Here is a 16917-nt window from a genome sequence, read left to right on the forward strand (position 1 = left end):
TGTACTTTTAGCCCCGCTGTTCTGCCAACCTGAGTTTGACAGACAGCTTGTTGGTGGCAGTGTAGCGTAGTGGTAAGGAGCAGGACTAACCGAAAGGTTGCTGGTTCAGTGAAAACTCTCATATTTTGTTCTTGATCAGCAGAAGGTTTAGCCAGATCACACTCTTGAGATAGAATAGGCTTTTGGTTGATTTAATTATTTGTGCTTGTTTTCCACTAAGCAGTTCATGCATTGAACACGTTTGTCCTGCACATAGTTTAAAATGTTTTTTTTTTCTTTTCATTTCAATGCTAACAATGTTTCGCTCTGTATAAAAGCATTGACCTTTTACACTGATAATGATGCCGGACAAGGAGGCTTGGCATAAGGTTTATCGTACAACAAACAGACAAAATGATCCAGATACCTTTGCCCCAGAGTCGCTTTGCTCTTAGCAGGATGTTCGTTTTTTGCTTTTGCAGGTTGTCACACGAGCGCCCCCCCCCCCCCTCGGTTGTACCCCCATCCCTGAGCGACAGTCTCTCTGTGTCCCTCTGTTCCCCCACAGATCCGTGTGCCGCTGCAGGACGGGCGGCGTAGCAAGTCCATCGAGGAGCGGGAGGAGGAGTACCAGCGGGTTCGAGACAGGATCTTTGCCCGTGAAGTAAGTGGGGGGGTGGCAGCAGTCCGGTCACTGTACCTACCCTAATTACCCATGTTTGTGGCAGCAGTGATAGTGATAAAGGTGTTAATGGAGGTAGGGATGATAGTACTGATCATTTCGGAATCGTAATCAAATCACAGTATATCTGAAACGGTGCACTTTCATTAAAGTGTAATTGAAAGCCGTAGTTTGGCAAAAAGCAGGAGGGCGCCAGCCAGTCCTTTGGGTAAGATCTCAGCTTTGGCTTTGAATTGATCCTTCACATTGAAGATGAGTTATAGGATCCTGGGCGGTAGTGAATGGAGCTTATCCTTCTTCCACGCTAACCTGTTATTGCGTTATGGAACTGGAACCAGGCAAAACTAAGGAGTTATGATTCTGTGTGCTTTTACACTGTCTTCAGTCATCGTGATTTGATTAACTAGTTGAAATAATTAGTCATGCCTTGCTTACCTGAAATTTAGCTATTCAGGCACACTTAGCTATTTGCCTCAGTTAACTGTTGCCTGCTTTAGTCACCTTGGCATTCATGGCATTCAGTTTAACCAGAACAGCATTTACACACACATCAATTTGACTTTTGATACAAGCGATTGGAGCTTTATATGAGCACATATGTTCTGAGATTAGTCAATTGAAATATCAAAGGTAAATATTTTGTGGTGTTAGCAACCAAAGAGCACCCATTTCTCAGAGAGTAATTGTTTACTTTTCCCCCCTCTCAACCTGCAGTTTGTCCACCATTTTGTAAAAGAAAGTTGATACCTCTCTATCTCACGTGATTGGCTAGATCTGGTGGTGGGCGGGAGCTACTAGAAGCAGCTCTGTGAAAGGAATTGCAGTGGAAACACACACTTAGTTTTTTTTTTGGATCATGGTGTGTAGTTCTTGATTCCAGTTCCCCGTGACAGGCTCTGTTGGTAGAAAAGTCTCCAGAAAGAAAAGTCCCAGGGTTTTCCCAGTGCTGGTGGTAATCTGACAATGTTCTTTTCTTTGCAGTCCTCTCAGAATGGATACATCAATGACAACAGGTAACCCGTAACCCTCTGCGGCGCCTTGACGATCCCCACGTGTGAATGTCAGACATGAAAGCAAGCCCACCTGACTTCTCAGTCTGTGTGTTTGAGCTGCTCTCTTCATAGTGAATGCAGTTGTTCAGTTAGCAGGTCTGGCAGCCCCCACTTCTGTTCTTCAATAGAGGGCCATGCCACCCAGCAGCACATTGTAGTTACATCACTGTTATGTCAATGTTAAGGACTTTAGTACAGTTTGTTCGACCGGGCGGGCATTTGCTGCAGTCATTTCACAGGTCAGTTCCTCCTGCACGAACATCAGAAACGCCTCAGGAACAGGGCACTGCAGTGCTGTGTGCCCGAGAGAAATGGGTAGCTCACATCACTGCCCACCTGGGCTGCCTTTGCTGTCCTCTGATGCTACTAGTGTTTCACAGTGGCAGCGCTGTAATAAAACACATTCCCATAGCCTTACAGTGACAACAGTTTCTAGGAGTTGAGTGTGGCCGGTGTGCGTGGGGGTAAACCGTTTATGGGTGAGAAACTGGATTACTGTGTGACACAGAAGGAAGGCGGGACGGGGGCCCCTTGAATCTCGAGGCGATGCAAGACCACAGCATGTTTGTCAGTGTTTGCTACTGTTCTAAGGGGTGTGCTTTGTCCCACTCCCTCCTCTCAGTAACCCCGGCGTTTTTCTCCAATGTTAACCAACAGACTTTCCACTGACGGCTATTCCTCTAGCTCCCAAAAGAGGAGGCAGATCTTTAGGTACTGGGTTTTTCTGTGTGTTGCCATGCCCGTCGGTGGTGACTCTGTGTTTTCTTGCTTGGCGTTGGCTATGCGCTCTGGGTCTCCCTTTGCCCATGCATGGCTGCTTTGTGGTCTCTGGGGACTCTCTCCGCCTTCATCATCGCCGCATTTCTATTATACTGCATTGCATTTCCAGTCCTTTGTTTTTGTTATTGTAGTCTGGTTTTTGTATTGCCTGTGACCTGTTGACGCCTCCCAGAGGCAGATCGCTAGGCTTCCTGCAGTCCTCTAGGACCGCTGGTATACTGTAGCTCCACAGCTGGTTTGAAATGAATATAATCCAGGGGTGGAATTCAGGCAAATTGCTATTTGATCAGCTAATCAAAAAAAAAAAAAAATAATAATGCTACTTGCTATTTAGTTCTCTCTTTAGTCTTGCCTCCTAGATTGTACACACCAGCTAATATTAGGTTTGTAGCCAGTGCGTGATTGGCAGGTCGGTTGAATGTCTGCGTTCTGTAGTGGAGGTAGAGAACTCGGTGACCTTCGCTGAAAGCCCAGAGCTTGTGTCGGCGGAGCCGCTCCAGATCGCGGAGCGGATCCCGCGTCGGGGCGAGGCTTGCTGGTGACCCGTTCGCCGCGCGGCGTTCACCTCTCGGATCGGGACGCCGCTGTCCTGCGCTGCGGCGCGTGTGTGTGCACGTGTAATCGGGTCAAACCGCAGAGAACGCGGGAGAGAGCAGCCGCTGCCGCAGAGGCTGAGCGGAGCGGCACGGGGGAGCGCTTCTAAAAAAAGGCTTCCCTTCCTAACGGACGGGTGGAGAATCGTTGGCAGAGAGGAGCGGGGAGGGAAGAGAATGTGCTGCGATTTTCGTCCAGGATCCCTCCGCGCTCTCTCTCTCTCTCTCTCTCTCTCTCTCTCTCTCTCTCTCTCTCTCTCTCTCTTCTCTCTCTCTCTCTTCTCTCTCATTTTTGTCTGCTACCAAGCACGCGCCTGCTACTTTAAATAGGCCGGCAACGAGCTTTAAATAGCTCATCCATTAATTACAGGCTCTCTGAAATATTTATTAGCCCGTGCAAACCGTCAAAAACCGTTCAGTTTTTTCAGGGTGAGTTCCAGGTGCTGATCCTTAGGTCTATCCCTTGTTTTTGTTATTGAAAATTCACTCTTGCTCCTTGAATCCCTCTTCTTTTTGGCCCCTAGGCTAGAATAATGCTGATGTCTGACAATATATGATTCAGAGTGTTAGAGCTGACACACAGAGGCAGTGATTTGTTGCCTTTTTGAGGTAAAGGGTGTTTTCGATAAATGATGATATATATATATCGTCACTGGTTGGTTAAGTATGCACTTTCTCCCCTGTAAAGAAAATGGTGGATTTGGTATTTGAGTGTGCCACAGTATGTCTATAGGATCAACATTTTACAGTATCTGACAGCATTTAGATCTGTTTGAGCTTATTATGGTGGTAATTTTTGTAATTATTTTCTTGGCAGCTGCCCTTATCCAGGGTGACAGCACTGCACCAGACAGGCAATGAGTGTGTATACAACAAAGTTAAAAAAATCAATAAAAGTGGCAGTGGTGACACTGTGGTTGATATTGTGTGTCACGATGTGTGTGTGTGAGTTTTTGTGTGCTGATGCACGTGAGTGTGTGTGCGTGTAGGGAAGAGAGAGTGTGAGTCTGTGTGTGTGTGTGTGTGTGTGTGTGTGTGTGTGTGTGTGTATATGTATGTATATGTATGTGTGTGTTTCTGTTGGGGGTGTGCAGAGCTCTCTGTTGTTGTGTCAGTCTTTTTTGTGTGGTGGTGGTGCACTGTCGTGCCTTGTCTGTTGTCGGGGTCTGGTTGTGTTTCATTCAGTGTCTGCCGACTCGTCGTCAGTTGCCTTGGTGTTTCCCCTGTGTGTGTCGTGAGATCACATGTATCCAGCGTCTTTTATTTCTGCATGTGTGGTCCCTTCACCTGTGAGTACCGTGCAACCGCGTGCGTCTGTTTGCGTAAATGTGTGAGTTGCCTGCATCCACTGTGGTGTTTTTGAAACGTGTCCCCCCCACCCCCCATGTGCGTCTGCGGCACGGGGGAGCTCCACCTAATCTGCCCCCCCCCCCCCCCCCCCCCCCTCTCTCTCTGTCTCCCGTCTGCTCCTCGTCCCGCAGGGGGAACCGGGAGAGCTCCAGCCGGGCCTCCAGCAGCCGCCAGAGCAGCACGGACAGTGAGATGAAGTGCCTGGAGCCGCGGCCCTGGAGCAGCACCGACTCGGACAGCTCCAACCGCACGCTGCGGCCGCCCGTCACCAAGGCCAGCAGCTTCTCGGGCATCTCCATCCTCACCCGCGGGGACAGCCTGGGCAGCAAGGGCTCGCAGGGCAGCTGCCGCGGCTCTCGCTCCGGTACTGAAACCCCACAACACGCCGCCTCAGTTTCCTGAAGAAAGTAGTCCTGCTCCTTAAACACCAGTGTAGCATAGTGGATATTTACTGAGGCAACTGTGGGTTAAGTACCTTTCCCAAGGGTACAGCAGCAGTGCCCCCATGGGTAATCGAACCAGCAACCTTTCGGTTAAAAGTCCTGCTCCTTAATCACTATGCTACACTGCCATAAACAACACATCATTTCAGAAAAAATTCTTTAGAACCCATATATACAACCATGAAAGGCAAAATGATGGAACTAGTGAGGAGGTGCTTAGAATTTCATGAATTTCATGCTGTGCTGTTCCCCTCTCCAGGTCTTCCCGTGGCAGTCCCGGACCTGTGCCCCCAGCCCCCCGCCCCCCAGCCGGGCCGGAGCCTGCTTCCCTGCCCCTCCAACACCCAGCAACCCCCTCAGGGCCAGCAGCCACAGCCACCCCCACAGACTGCCCTGCTGCCCACCCCGCCCCAGCATCCCATGGGCAACCACATGCTGGGTCAAGTAAGTCTTCCTGTCTGCGTGGGATTACCAGTCTTTGTTTAGATTACTTCCTTGGGGAATGTACAGCGTATAATGGCCTTAGTATGTGTTATTGACTGTATGCATCTATGTCTGCTGGCGTGTATGAGTATGGATGTGTATGTCTTTGCTGCTGTATCGGTCTAATAAAATGTGATTGTTTGATGCCATCTTTTGAACAAAATGTCCCTCCTCCTGCTCTCCTTTACCCTGCCTGTTCTCTTCTCTCTTGTGATACTGCTCACTCATTTTTTTTACTTTCTGTCTCTCCCTCCCTCTCTCTCTCTCTCTTTCTCTCTCTCTCTCTCCCTCCTTTCCTCTGTCTTCTTCGATCTCGCTCTCTGTCCTCTCACTCCCCCCTTCCCTCACCCCATCCACTCTCATTCCCCCCGTTTATTTTCTCGCCCCCTCTGTCCTCTCTCATTCTCCCTCTTTTTCTCTCTTCTCTCTCTGCTTTTGTCCCTGTCCCTCTCACCCTTTCTCTCTCTTTACTCTCGTCCACCATCTCTTTCTGCTCTCATCCCCATCTCTCTCTCTCATTCTCCTCCTCCTCTCTCTCCACTCATTCCCCTCTCTTGTTCCCCTTCTCTCCCTCTCTCCCTCTCTCCCTCTCCCTCTCTCCCTCTCTCTCTCTCTCTCTCCCAGCCGGTGGCGTCTCTACAGCCCTCCCCGCAGGCTGTGTCCTACTCCAGCCCCTCCTGTCCCCAGGTCCTCCTGCCCGTCTCTCCTCCCCAGCAGTACAATATGGTACCCTTCCCATCTCTCTTTCTCTGTGGGCGTTTCTGTGCGTGTCAGACTGTCTGCCTGTTCCCCTCCCACTGTAACACAGCCTCTTTCCCTCTGTACCGCGCATTCTCACGTGATTACAGCATGTATTTTGGTATGGAAATACTAGCACAAACAGTGGATAATTCAGGGGAATTTCCAGTAATGATGATAACTCTATAAGCCTGCTCGGTGTCACTGTCCCTCGGGCTCTGCTCAGCTCATGTGTATCGGCTCAGCTCCTCTCCCGGAGGACTGGGTGTTGCTCTGACAGGTCTGGACAGTGTAGGCTGAGCGGTATTATTTTGGGAGGAATAAGATGTTCGGCTTGAGAATGTGGCTCCCTCATGATGAGAACAGTGTGTCCCCATCGGAGCAGCAGAGTCAGCCTGCCTCTCTGCCTGCTGACTGTGCTTTCTGCGCCTCTGCATCCTCACTAACTTTCTGTTTTTAATAACTGTCACCGTGATCAGGCGGCCTCTGCCTGCCTCTCTCTCTCTCTCCCTCGTGCTCTCTCTCTTTCCCGCTCGCTCACTCCCTCCCCTCTTCTCAGATGGTGATTCATACAGTATCTGTTGTGTCTCTGTCCATCTTTCTCTGTTGTCATCCCTTCCTGTCACTCCCCTGTTTCTTCCAGGATTTCTGTCTCTCACTCCTTGAGTGATGCTTTCTGTAATCTGAACTCATTTCGCTGTTTTCACAAAGATACCGGACACCTTTCACAGTTTACACTCGGGATGCGTATTACAAAAAAGCAAAGCAACATGCGGGTGGTGTGGAAAAATAAAACCTGAGCCCGTTCTCCGTCTGCCTCTCTCCCAGACGGATGACCTGGCGCCTCAGTTCGGCCAGATGACCCTGAGCCGGCAGGGGTCGAGCGAGGCTCCGGAGCCCCCCTCCATGTATCAGCCCCCTCCTACCGTCCTCTCCCAGCACCCTCCACCTCAGACGGGCTACATCATGGCCCCCGGGGGCCAGCCCATGCCCCCTCCCTCCGGGTACCAGCCTGCCTCCGGACACCCCCATCCCCCGCCCCCTCCGCCGCCTCCGTCCCAGCCTGTCATGCAGCCTCCGCCCCCTCCACAGGGGTACATGCAGCCCCCTCCTCCACAGCAGGTATGTGACCAGCAGGGACGTGATATTGTGTGGAATTTTATTTTTAAATAAAATATATATGTATGAAATTTCATATTTATATGTGAAAGGTGCTATAAATAATGTATAGCACATCTCACAGCAGGATCTGGGAACTGGAAACGCTGCCACTGGACTTGACAGTGTGTGGGTAACTCATGTCCGTTGCTGATGTGTCTGATGTGTAACACCCATCCACAGAGTGATTAGGCTGTTTTGCACCAGCTCACCACACTTCAGTTTAGGAGGACAAGATTCCATGCTCAGTCTCCACAGGACCATGACACTGCTGTAGCTAAAGAGGAGCGGATATCAGTCATCAAAGCTATTCTTGATATTTAAATTTGGTTTCACAGATGTGATCAGTATTATCATCTCTTTGATCTAAATGAACAGTAGGCGGGCGGTCCAATAACTCTGTTTTAGTTGGGCCCCTGAAACCAGCTTTAATAGTAAAATGCAGTGTGGCATCACTGTAGTCTTACAGATTGGGCCCAAACTGAGCCTGAATCATCGCTATGACAGTAAAACTCAGACAAACGTCATTACCAGGGGTGTCATGCTTTATTTTTATCTTGTAGTTAAATTAAAAACTCTGTGTTGATCACATCTTAAATCGGAATTCAGAATAAGCAAAGGAATTAACAGAAGTTCCTGTTAATTAAGACGCTGGCATAGTTTTTCATCAAACCAAGTGTAACATTTCTGTAATGTGAAGGGTACACTGATAATAAATTAAACAAGGTTCATGGTTTTTCACAGCAAATAATAAGTGTGGTAATTTCCCTTTCATCAATTTCATATGGGGCAGTCACTCTTCCATCGCCAACTTTTACTTGGACCAAAATTAAGTCAGTTTAGAACGCAAAACAAAACACCGCTCCTTAAAAATAATGTGCTAATGAAAAGTGGTCAGCCGTGATAAAATGAATATGAACAGCGCTGATTCCCACCGCTGAAGTGGGCTGTATGTGTTTCTCCTGAGCCCTTGCTGAGTCATACGAGCCTGTTTGTGGCTTTCAGGGGACTCTGCCATCGTGTTCCTCTGCTCTAAGCTAACCACAGCTGAGAAACGATGTTTGCAGGTGTTGACATTGTTGTGTCCCACCTTCCACACAGATGTACTGACCTTTAGTGGGCTTTTGCCATTAGCTTTATATAGTTACATTACGTTACATTGCGTCATTTAGCAGACGCTCTTACCCAGAGCGACTTCCAAATAAGTGCATCCCTATGCTAGGAGTAGTTATCGAGAAGTATTACAAGAGGCCATTAAAATACTGTGTTAAGTGCTAAACTAGTGTAGAGTGCTTTTTTACAGAAAATAGGGATAGGTAGGATAGATAGAGATAGAGATGAAGTTCGACGAGATACAGCTTGAAATACAGCTGGCTGTATTATATAGTTGTATATAGTTTTATTTTAATCACGATGTTTCACTCTTAGCTGTCTTAGCTAACACAATCCAGTCATGCAGCAGATATTAACTGAGGTCACTTACGAGGGTCAAAGCAGGCACCTACAATAAATTGATGTTAAAGTATGCATTATTGATTTTTTTTTTTTAATGAAATACATGGGATAGCATGCTGTTATTGACAACCCCTTTTTTTATACAACAGTGTGAGTAAGGAATAACAGCATTCCTGCAGAGAAACATCCAGGACTCAACCTGAGTTGGTCCTGCTTGTGCTGCCTCTCCATGTGATGTTCACTATCTGCTTGTCAAAGGTCCCCATTGCAGACAGTGCCAGTAACACCAGATGAGAGAAGCAGAAACCTGCTGGTGCATTTCTGCCTGAACTGTTGTGTTCTAACACCATTAATGTTTATCTTTGCAATGTTTTCATGTGGAAATGGAACCTCCACAATACCTGCTCTTAAATGATTCATATGATTCGCATGGCTTTGGTTAATGATTTTTTTCCCCTATCCTGTCACTTTTTTTGTTGTTGCTAGCCTTCCTCTATGTTGAAAAGAGCCTTTCAGTCTGATTGAAATGTGTTGTTGGGGCAGTCGCTGCGTTGATGCAGCGCATTGTATTTTTCTCATTTCATTTTTTCCCATCCAGACCTCACCCTCCCTTTATTTAGACAGTTCTGTTTCAAAGCACATTGTGCGTAGCGTTACGGCGTACAGTGTCTGTGGTGCAGATATTTACGTCTGGATAGTGATGTCAAGTTTGTAGGTAAGAGATGCAGAAAGTGCTGATCTCTGTCTCTCTTTCTCCCTCTCTCTCTCTCTCGCCCCCCCCCCCCCCCATCCCCTGCCGCCCCCGCAGATCCAGGTGTCGTATTACCCCCCTGGGCAGTATCCCAGCTCAGGGCAGCAGTACCGGCCCATGTCTCACCAGGTGTCTTACACTGCTCAACGCTCTCAGCCCCTGCCCCAGCCCGCACAGCAGTCTGGTCAGTATCACCGCGGCGACTCGGACTCCTTCCCGCGCTCCTTCGCGCTCCTTCGCGCTCCTTCGCGCTCCTTCGCACTCCTTCGCGCTCCTTCGCGCTCCTTCGCGCTCCTTCGCACTCCTTCGCACTCCTTCGCACTCCTTCGCGCCGCCCGCCACACACCCTGATCTTTGGCGCTCTCTGGGAGCGCTCGCATGCGATGTGCGCTTGTCGTGCTGCCTGTGCCGCTTCCGAGAAACGGCCTGTAAATGTGTGCTCACAGCAGCGCCCTCCTCACTCGACAGCTCTGTGGGCTCTGTGCGTCACCACAGACCTTTTGGGTAATCAGGATGTTTTTCAGTTTTTTTGCACTAACTACTTCCTTTCCTTGTAGCTAGCCACAGTTCTGGTCCACTAGCTAATGTCAGACTGACCGTACATTTAACCCAATTGTAATGTCTTTGTGGACTGTACCACGTTGCTGCGAGTGATTTTTTTTTTTTTTTTTTTCCCCCTACCATTTCTCACAAATGGCTTCACACTGTCCATTATGTACCTGCCATTCTCCCTGCTGTTATGGTTATTTATTCATTTACCAGATGTCTTTATCTGTTATTATTGCAATGACCATGGTAATTACAGTAATAGCAACCATACTACAGAGGACTATGTGCAAATTCAGTGTAGTGTTCAATACACTTCAAATGAAATTAAGTGTAAAACAAACTCTGGTTTATCAGCTGGTTAAACAGCAACTGTGGGCTGTGTTAAGGAACTTTAGATGAAGACTAAATTAAATAGTACTGTACTAGGAATCACAGTAGTAAAACTGGGCCAGCAGTCAACTGTCAACAGGTGGGAGTTACTTCATGGCAAAATGCGAGCTGACTCTGAAGTGCTTGCCAGCACTGTCTTGCGAACCGTGCCAGACTGGTTCCATCCGTGGAGCAGACTGCGTTCATGCATGTCGGGCTGAGGGAAACGGCGACCTGCACCCAGCTCTGTAACGCTCTCACAGGGCATATGTGACAGCACCCCTTCTTATCTCAGTCTGTTTTGGCAGCATTATTTAGTTTATGCTGTTAAAATTATCCGCAGTAAAAACAGCCTTGTTTTAGTTGACTCTTCTTGTGCAATCTACAGAAAGGTTTAGAGGAGTTGTAGTCACAGTTGTGCTGCCTACTTGGTGTGATGACTTTGTGCTTTATGCCTCTCTTCTGCTTGTCTCTCCTGCTGTTCTTGCGGTGTAATTTTCCCTGTCTGTGACTCCAACCAGCAGGTCTTCAGACGATGATGCCCAGTCAGCAGCCAGCGTACCAGGGCATGATGGGAGTGCAACAGCCGCAGAATCCAGGCCTTCTCAACTCCCAGCGGGCTGGAATGGGCGGACAGATGCAAAGCATGATGGTCCAGTACCCGCCGATGCCCTCCTATCAGGTATAATCGTCAGACTGAGGAACGTGATATGCCGGTCAAACCGTTGCCTTTCGCCTGCTATGTACACAGTCTGTTTGATCTTATCTTGCAGAGTCTGTCATTTGTTTATGTGTTTAATTGCACAGGTATGTCTCCAGCAAATACAGGCCTAACACGGGCGTAATACATTCCATGTTTTTAGTGTATCATAGACGTATTAATGCATATAGAGCTGTGTTGTGGGTATTTATACTACACCATCAAGGTGATTGCCTTAGAGGCATGTCACAGGCATAGGACTATTACACAAACCGTACTGTTCCAGTGAGTGTTATAGCCAAGCCATTAAAGAAGTGTGCTTCAGATGCGTTTCCCCCAGATGTGTGTGTGAGCGGGGTCTAAAGCAGGCCCCTCCTTGCCCTCTCCAGGTGCCAGTGGCGAACGAGTCCCAGCAGGTGGTTCAGCAGCAGTTCCAGCAGCCCGTGATGGTGCCGGCCAGCCAGTCTGTGCAGGGAGGGCTGGCGGGAGGAGGCATGCCCGTCTACTACAGCGTACTGACCCCCACTCAGCAGAACAGCACAAGGTCAGCGCTGCTCTCTGACTGACAGCGTGCTCAGCTCCAAATGCACCCGCCTGTACTCTGCACTCTGTGTGAGGAGGATTCTCCGAGCCAGCTGTATACTTCAGCTGGCTTCCTTACGGATAAGGAGATGGGCTGCAGCCCAATCAGTGGATTCGTGATTGGTGCAAGCGTTAATTCCTTCAGCTGAATATGGGTGCAAACTGCAAAAATAGCACATTATTTCGGAAGGAATTCATTAGAACCCATGTGTACAACCATGAAAGGCAAAATGGTGGAATTAGTGAGTAGGTGCTAATGTTTGTGGCCTGTCGCTGAAGAAAACATTCCATTTCTGAGGTCCACATTGTCTGTCTCTTTTTTTTTTTCCCCTTCTTAAAATTGATAAAACGGAGAAGGCTCCTTCTTACAGGTCCTTTGTCATGTCTGATTTAACTTTGATCTCAATGATCTGCTGGTACGGTAACCTTAGTGTCAGATTACATTTATATGACAGTTACGGTATATGACAAGCGGATAGCACCAGATGGCACCCGAAGCCAGAGATACATTGATTATATTGCACACCTTCCACAAAGGAAATTCCTTACTCTTTGCCGTTAGTGTCGGTCATAATATCAGTTTAACTCTTCTACTGTTACTGTTGCATCTATCAATTATCAGCAGTATTGTTATAGTATTATTCTTTCATATGATGATGATTTCTTGCTAGAATATGAAAAATAACAAGCTCTGATGCCAGTATGTTTCCTTTATTTCATATTTTATTAGTTGTTCATGTCATATTATTACAGAGCATGCGTTGTGCCTCTAGTCATTTGTCATGGTTATTGATGGGCTGTCTGTCCTGCAGTTTCATGTACTGTATGTTGTGTGTTTTATGTCACACTCTGCCTGCACACCAAATTGCCCGCTGCTCTGGGACAATAAAAATCGATTCAATTTCAATTCAGTAAAACCATACTGCTCGTATATCAGACATGTCTACCGTGCAAATCCACGTCATTCCCAGCTCCCATGCTCATAGCAGGTACAGAGGATTGATGTTTGATTCAGATTGGGATTGTTTTTAATCAATATCTGAAGATAACTACCTTTCTGGCCTCTCAAAGTACGGTATATTGATATCTCTCAGTTGTAGAGCACTGTAGTGATGAAGTGATTTTGAATGGAATATCAGACTGACTTTGTTCTCTGCAGTCACAGAATAAAGAGACTCCTGCTACTTCTCATTTTGTCAAGTTAATATGTAGCTATTGTAGCTCTAGCCGATACTGAATAAACCCAAGATGGCTGACTTTGTACTTTGCATTGAAAGCTTTGTCCTTTGAAAAGGTGCTCCAGCGTTTGAATCAGGAGTTCAGTCCCCGGAGCTCCTTTGTTCAGCCGTTTAACAGTGACTGGATGTCCTTAGCTCGACCAGGAAGGAACGGAGAGTGTTGAGACTTCCTTGTGATTAACAGTCCTACCAGCTGATGAGCAGAAAGGGAAATGAGAAGCGATGTTGAGGGGTTGGCTCAGGGCTAACATGGTGCCTTTGTGTGCCGTATGTATCATAGACAGGTTGTGATACGTTGCCTGCTTTGTGTATTTCGGCTCCCCTTAGGTTCTAGGCTGTCTAGTCAGATTGCACAAGTTAGCTTGTGGTAGGGCGTGAGTGGTGTTATGCTCACACTCACTGGTCTGGGAGTGTTGTTAGATGGGGTCTGACACTGTGGCCCGTTCAACCTAAACGGATACGCGTCTATTCTTTTGTGCTGGAAGCTGCTCTGGGTAAGAGCGCCTGCTAAATGAATGTAATGTAATGTGATGTGATGTGTGTTTCAGTCCCTCCGTGGGGTATCTGCAGCCCCCCAGCTCCGAGCAGTACCAGATGACTCAGTCTCCCTCACCGTGCAACCCCCAGCAGATGCAGCAGCAATATTCAGGTGAGAGTTCACACCCTCCCCCCTGTTCACATTATTTCTGAGAATTTATATTACAGAAAGTTTTTTCCCCTCACTGCATAAGTCCCCCTTTTGTATTTGTGATAGCACTTCGTGTACTTGTCATCTTTATTAATGTATTCTTGTTGAACAGTGCCTCTGCTTTTCAACAAGATTAAGATGTCCATCTAGTGCTGAAGAAAAATATTGCAGCTGATCTGTCATCTTGGACAAAAGCTGTTTGTGTGTGTGTTTGGTCCTTTTTGTGTATTTTGTGTGTGTCATTCAAACATTTGAGCATGATGAGTGGTCACTTCTCCAAATTGTCTTTATATATATTTAGAACGTTGGTTAATTAATGGATTAATTCATTTATTTGTGTATATCCTTATTCAGAGCAGCTTAAGGAGCATTTAGAAGTAACAATGCAGACAATAAGTAGCACATTGGCAATATCAGTATGATTGATAACGTAGCATAAAATATCTAACAGGTAGCATCAAACCATCCTCTCCACCGAAAACGCATACCCCTGTGCACTTTCAGTCACGGGCGTAACTGTTCTCATCATCTGATGTCATAATTATCCAACATGCATCAGCTGTGTGTGAGCTTGCTCTCCTCAGACAGGGCTGTCCTGAGTTTGCCTGTGCTGTTGTGTATTGCAGCAGGTGTGCCGCCCCCTGGCCCCGGGGTGATGGTAATGCAGCTGAGTGTCCCGAACGGGCCCCAGCCCACCCAGAGCCCCCAGCTGGTCCAGTGGAACCCCTGCAAGTACTACAGCCTGGAGCAGAGGGCCAGCAAGCCTGGAGAACTGTACAAGCCAGATGCCAGCCCACAGGTACACACACACACACACACACACACACACACACACACACACACACACACACACACACACACACACACACAGTGTCATTGTCACACACACACGTGTTTATTGGCACATGGAGATCCATCAGTATTGTATACACTCACGCAGGCGCACACTGACACTTAGACATAGGAATAACACTTAGATATAGGTATAGGAATAATGCTTCTCTCAGAGCTCTCAGTGTTTGCGCACAATAAGTAGACTTGTAGGGTGAGACTTTTTTTCTGGGTCGTCCTCTTGGGTGCGTGGTAAGATGCCTTGTTGCTTGTGTCAGTTTCACCCCTGACAGACGAGCACCGGGCAGTGACCCATGTTTCTTCCCCTCTCTTTCAGGCCAGTAACCAGCTGAGCAGCCCCCTGGCCTCGCCCACACAGTCCCCCACTCCCTCTCCCTCAGGCAGCGTGAGCAGCGTGTGCCCAGGCCTGGGACCTCTGCCCCTCATCTCACATCTCCGGCCTGGCGGGCCTGCACAAGGTACGGGCTCAGCGCGCCGTCAGAGAGACGCGCTCACGGTGCCGTCACAGAGACGCGCTCACGGTGCCGTCACAGAGACGCGCTCACGGTGCCGTCACAGAGACGCGCTCAGGGGGCCGTCACAGACACAGCGACGTGATGTCACAGCAAGTCCCCAGAATGTCACATTGAGATGGTGATGTGACGTCACAGAGAGACACCATCATGATGTCATAGTGTGATGTTTGACGTGCTGTCACAGAGAGACGCCGTCATGATGTCGGTGAGACTGATATCATGTCAGTGTCAGTGTCCCTGTGAGATGTCGCATGTGCACATATGCACTTGTGTATCTTACTAGCTAGCTTGTACCTTGTCTGGCCAACTATTGAAACTTGGTCATGCAGTGCTTCTAATATTGTTGACTCCTTATGTGGCTTTTTGCTTGTGTTGTACTCTGCCTCACTTGTAAGTCACTTTGGATAAAAGTGTCTGCCAAATGAATAAATGCAAATGTAAACAGTGAGTATATGTATACCCCTTGTATCTGACCTCTCCACAGGGGATGGGCGCTACTCTCTGCTAGGACAGCCCCTGCAGTACAGCCTATGTCCCCCGCCCCTCATGCACAGCCAGTCCTCCTACAACTCCCATCAGGTCGGTGCCTCCAGACTCAGGAACAGCGATTCTGCTGAACCTGTCTGTGTCTCAGCCTCACAGGCTGTGTTCTCTCGTGCCTCAGTCACAGTGAATCCTTCTCATTTCATTCAGAACAGTCTCAGTCATACTGTCAATTCTAACTGTCACTGAATCCTAAGACGCATCCCCTCCATATCCAGTGTTATACCCCACATTATTCCGTCTTTTTCTTTTTCCAAATGTATTTGTAACGTTTAAACACAGACTCCCACGGCCCCCTGGTCCCAGAATAGCATTAAACTCTATGTTCTGTACTTCTTTCTGCCCTATTGGTTTTGTATGCATTTCCTTTGACACACTGACATTAAATATTTGATGAGAGATGTAAAGTGTAAATGTAAGTTCTGCTGCTGATGTGTCCTAGGGCCAAGGGGGAATGAAACCCGGGGCACGGGGAAAGAGACAGACGCTGAAGTCGGCTTCCACAGACCTGGGCACCACCGATGTGGGTAAGGCTCTGCTACAGAACAGGCGTTTTCACAGGTGCTAGGCAGGTAGCCATAGCACGGTATATGAGGGGAAATCCTACCCACACACTGTCAAGCTAATGATCACCATTTCAGCTATGAACGCCTAAGTATGGGTTTCCTTTTTTCCTTCCACTCTGACTTGCATGTAATCATGCCGACACTTACAAGTCCATACACACACTCTCATGTTGACCCTGTGTCTGCCCCCCCCCTGCAGTGGTGAGCCGCGTGCTGGAGGTGACAGACCTGCCCGAGGGCATCTCGCGCCCCGAAGCAGAGAAGCTCTTCAACCAGCTGTCGCTGTGCGGCGCCAAGATCCAGTGGCTGAAGGACGCCCAGACGGGGCGGGGCAGCGCAGGGAGCGGCCCGGCGGCCGGCATGGCAGGGGGCGGGGCCAAGAACGACGGCAGCGACCCCGCGCACCTCTACACGGTGGTGGCGGTGTTCCCCAGCACCATGGCCGCACAGAGCGCTTCCTTCAAACTCAACAACAGCGGCGCCAGCCTCTTCAAGCTGAGGGCCGCCAAAAAGAACTATGACCTGCGCATTCTGGAGAGGGCGAGCTCCCAGTGAGGAGAGAGGGAGGGGGGAAGAGAGGGAGAGAGAGACAGGCGGAGAAGCCCAAAGGCTGAAGAAGGGACTGGTTCAAAGCCTGGAGAGGGAAAAGAAGACGAGACAAAGAGTCGAATAAAACGGGAGGAGATGATCCCAGACTGGGGACTGGGGACTGGGGACTGGGGACTGGGGGGGGGGGTTCTCCAACAAGAAATTATTTTTTTTTGTTCTTGATTAATTTGCCTTTTTTGTTTATATCTGAAGAGCACACAAGACACGTAAGCATGTGTGTTATTGCTGGTGTGTGTGTGCGT

At 48.4% G+C, this 16917-nt stretch overlaps 1 protein-coding gene across 12 annotated transcripts in view; it reads left to right on the plus strand.

Moving 5' to 3' along the window:
* The window catches only part of LOC118778748 (R3H domain-containing protein 2), a 56324-nt gene extending 39532 nt beyond the window's left edge, over window positions 1–16792 (plus strand). For 4 of the 12 annotated variants that reach the window (XM_036530420.1, XM_036530421.1, XM_036530422.1 and 1 more), the window contains exons 11-26: window positions 548–643; window positions 1643–1674; window positions 2371–2424; window positions 4568–4800; window positions 5139–5323; window positions 5987–6088; window positions 6929–7222; window positions 9522–9648; window positions 10904–11064; window positions 11472–11626; window positions 13451–13551; window positions 14217–14389; window positions 14759–14900; window positions 15442–15536; window positions 15943–16027; window positions 16266–16792. In XM_036530420.1, the coding sequence (XP_036386313.1) occupies window positions 548–643; window positions 1643–1674; window positions 2371–2424; window positions 4568–4800; window positions 5139–5323; window positions 5987–6088; window positions 6929–7222; window positions 9522–9648; window positions 10904–11064; window positions 11472–11626; window positions 13451–13551; window positions 14217–14389; window positions 14759–14900; window positions 15442–15536; window positions 15943–16027; window positions 16266–16621 (2391 nt within the window). In that variant the 3' untranslated portion in view covers window positions 16622–16792. The remainder of the gene's footprint in view (window positions 1–547; window positions 644–1642; window positions 1675–2370; window positions 2425–4567; window positions 4801–5138; window positions 5324–5986; window positions 6089–6928; window positions 7223–9521; window positions 9649–10903; window positions 11065–11471; window positions 11627–13450; window positions 13552–14216; window positions 14390–14758; window positions 14901–15441; window positions 15537–15942; window positions 16028–16265) is intronic. The other 8 variants (XM_036530425.1, XM_036530424.1, XM_036530426.1 and 5 more) reach the window with 8 other exon arrangements.
* The last annotated feature ends 125 nt before the right edge of the window (window positions 16793–16917 follow it).

This window comes from Megalops cyprinoides, chromosome 6 (genome assembly GCF_013368585.1).
Source record: "Megalops cyprinoides isolate fMegCyp1 chromosome 6, fMegCyp1.pri, whole genome shotgun sequence".
Classification (NCBI taxonomy): Eukaryota; Metazoa; Chordata; class Actinopteri; order Elopiformes; family Megalopidae; genus Megalops; species Megalops cyprinoides.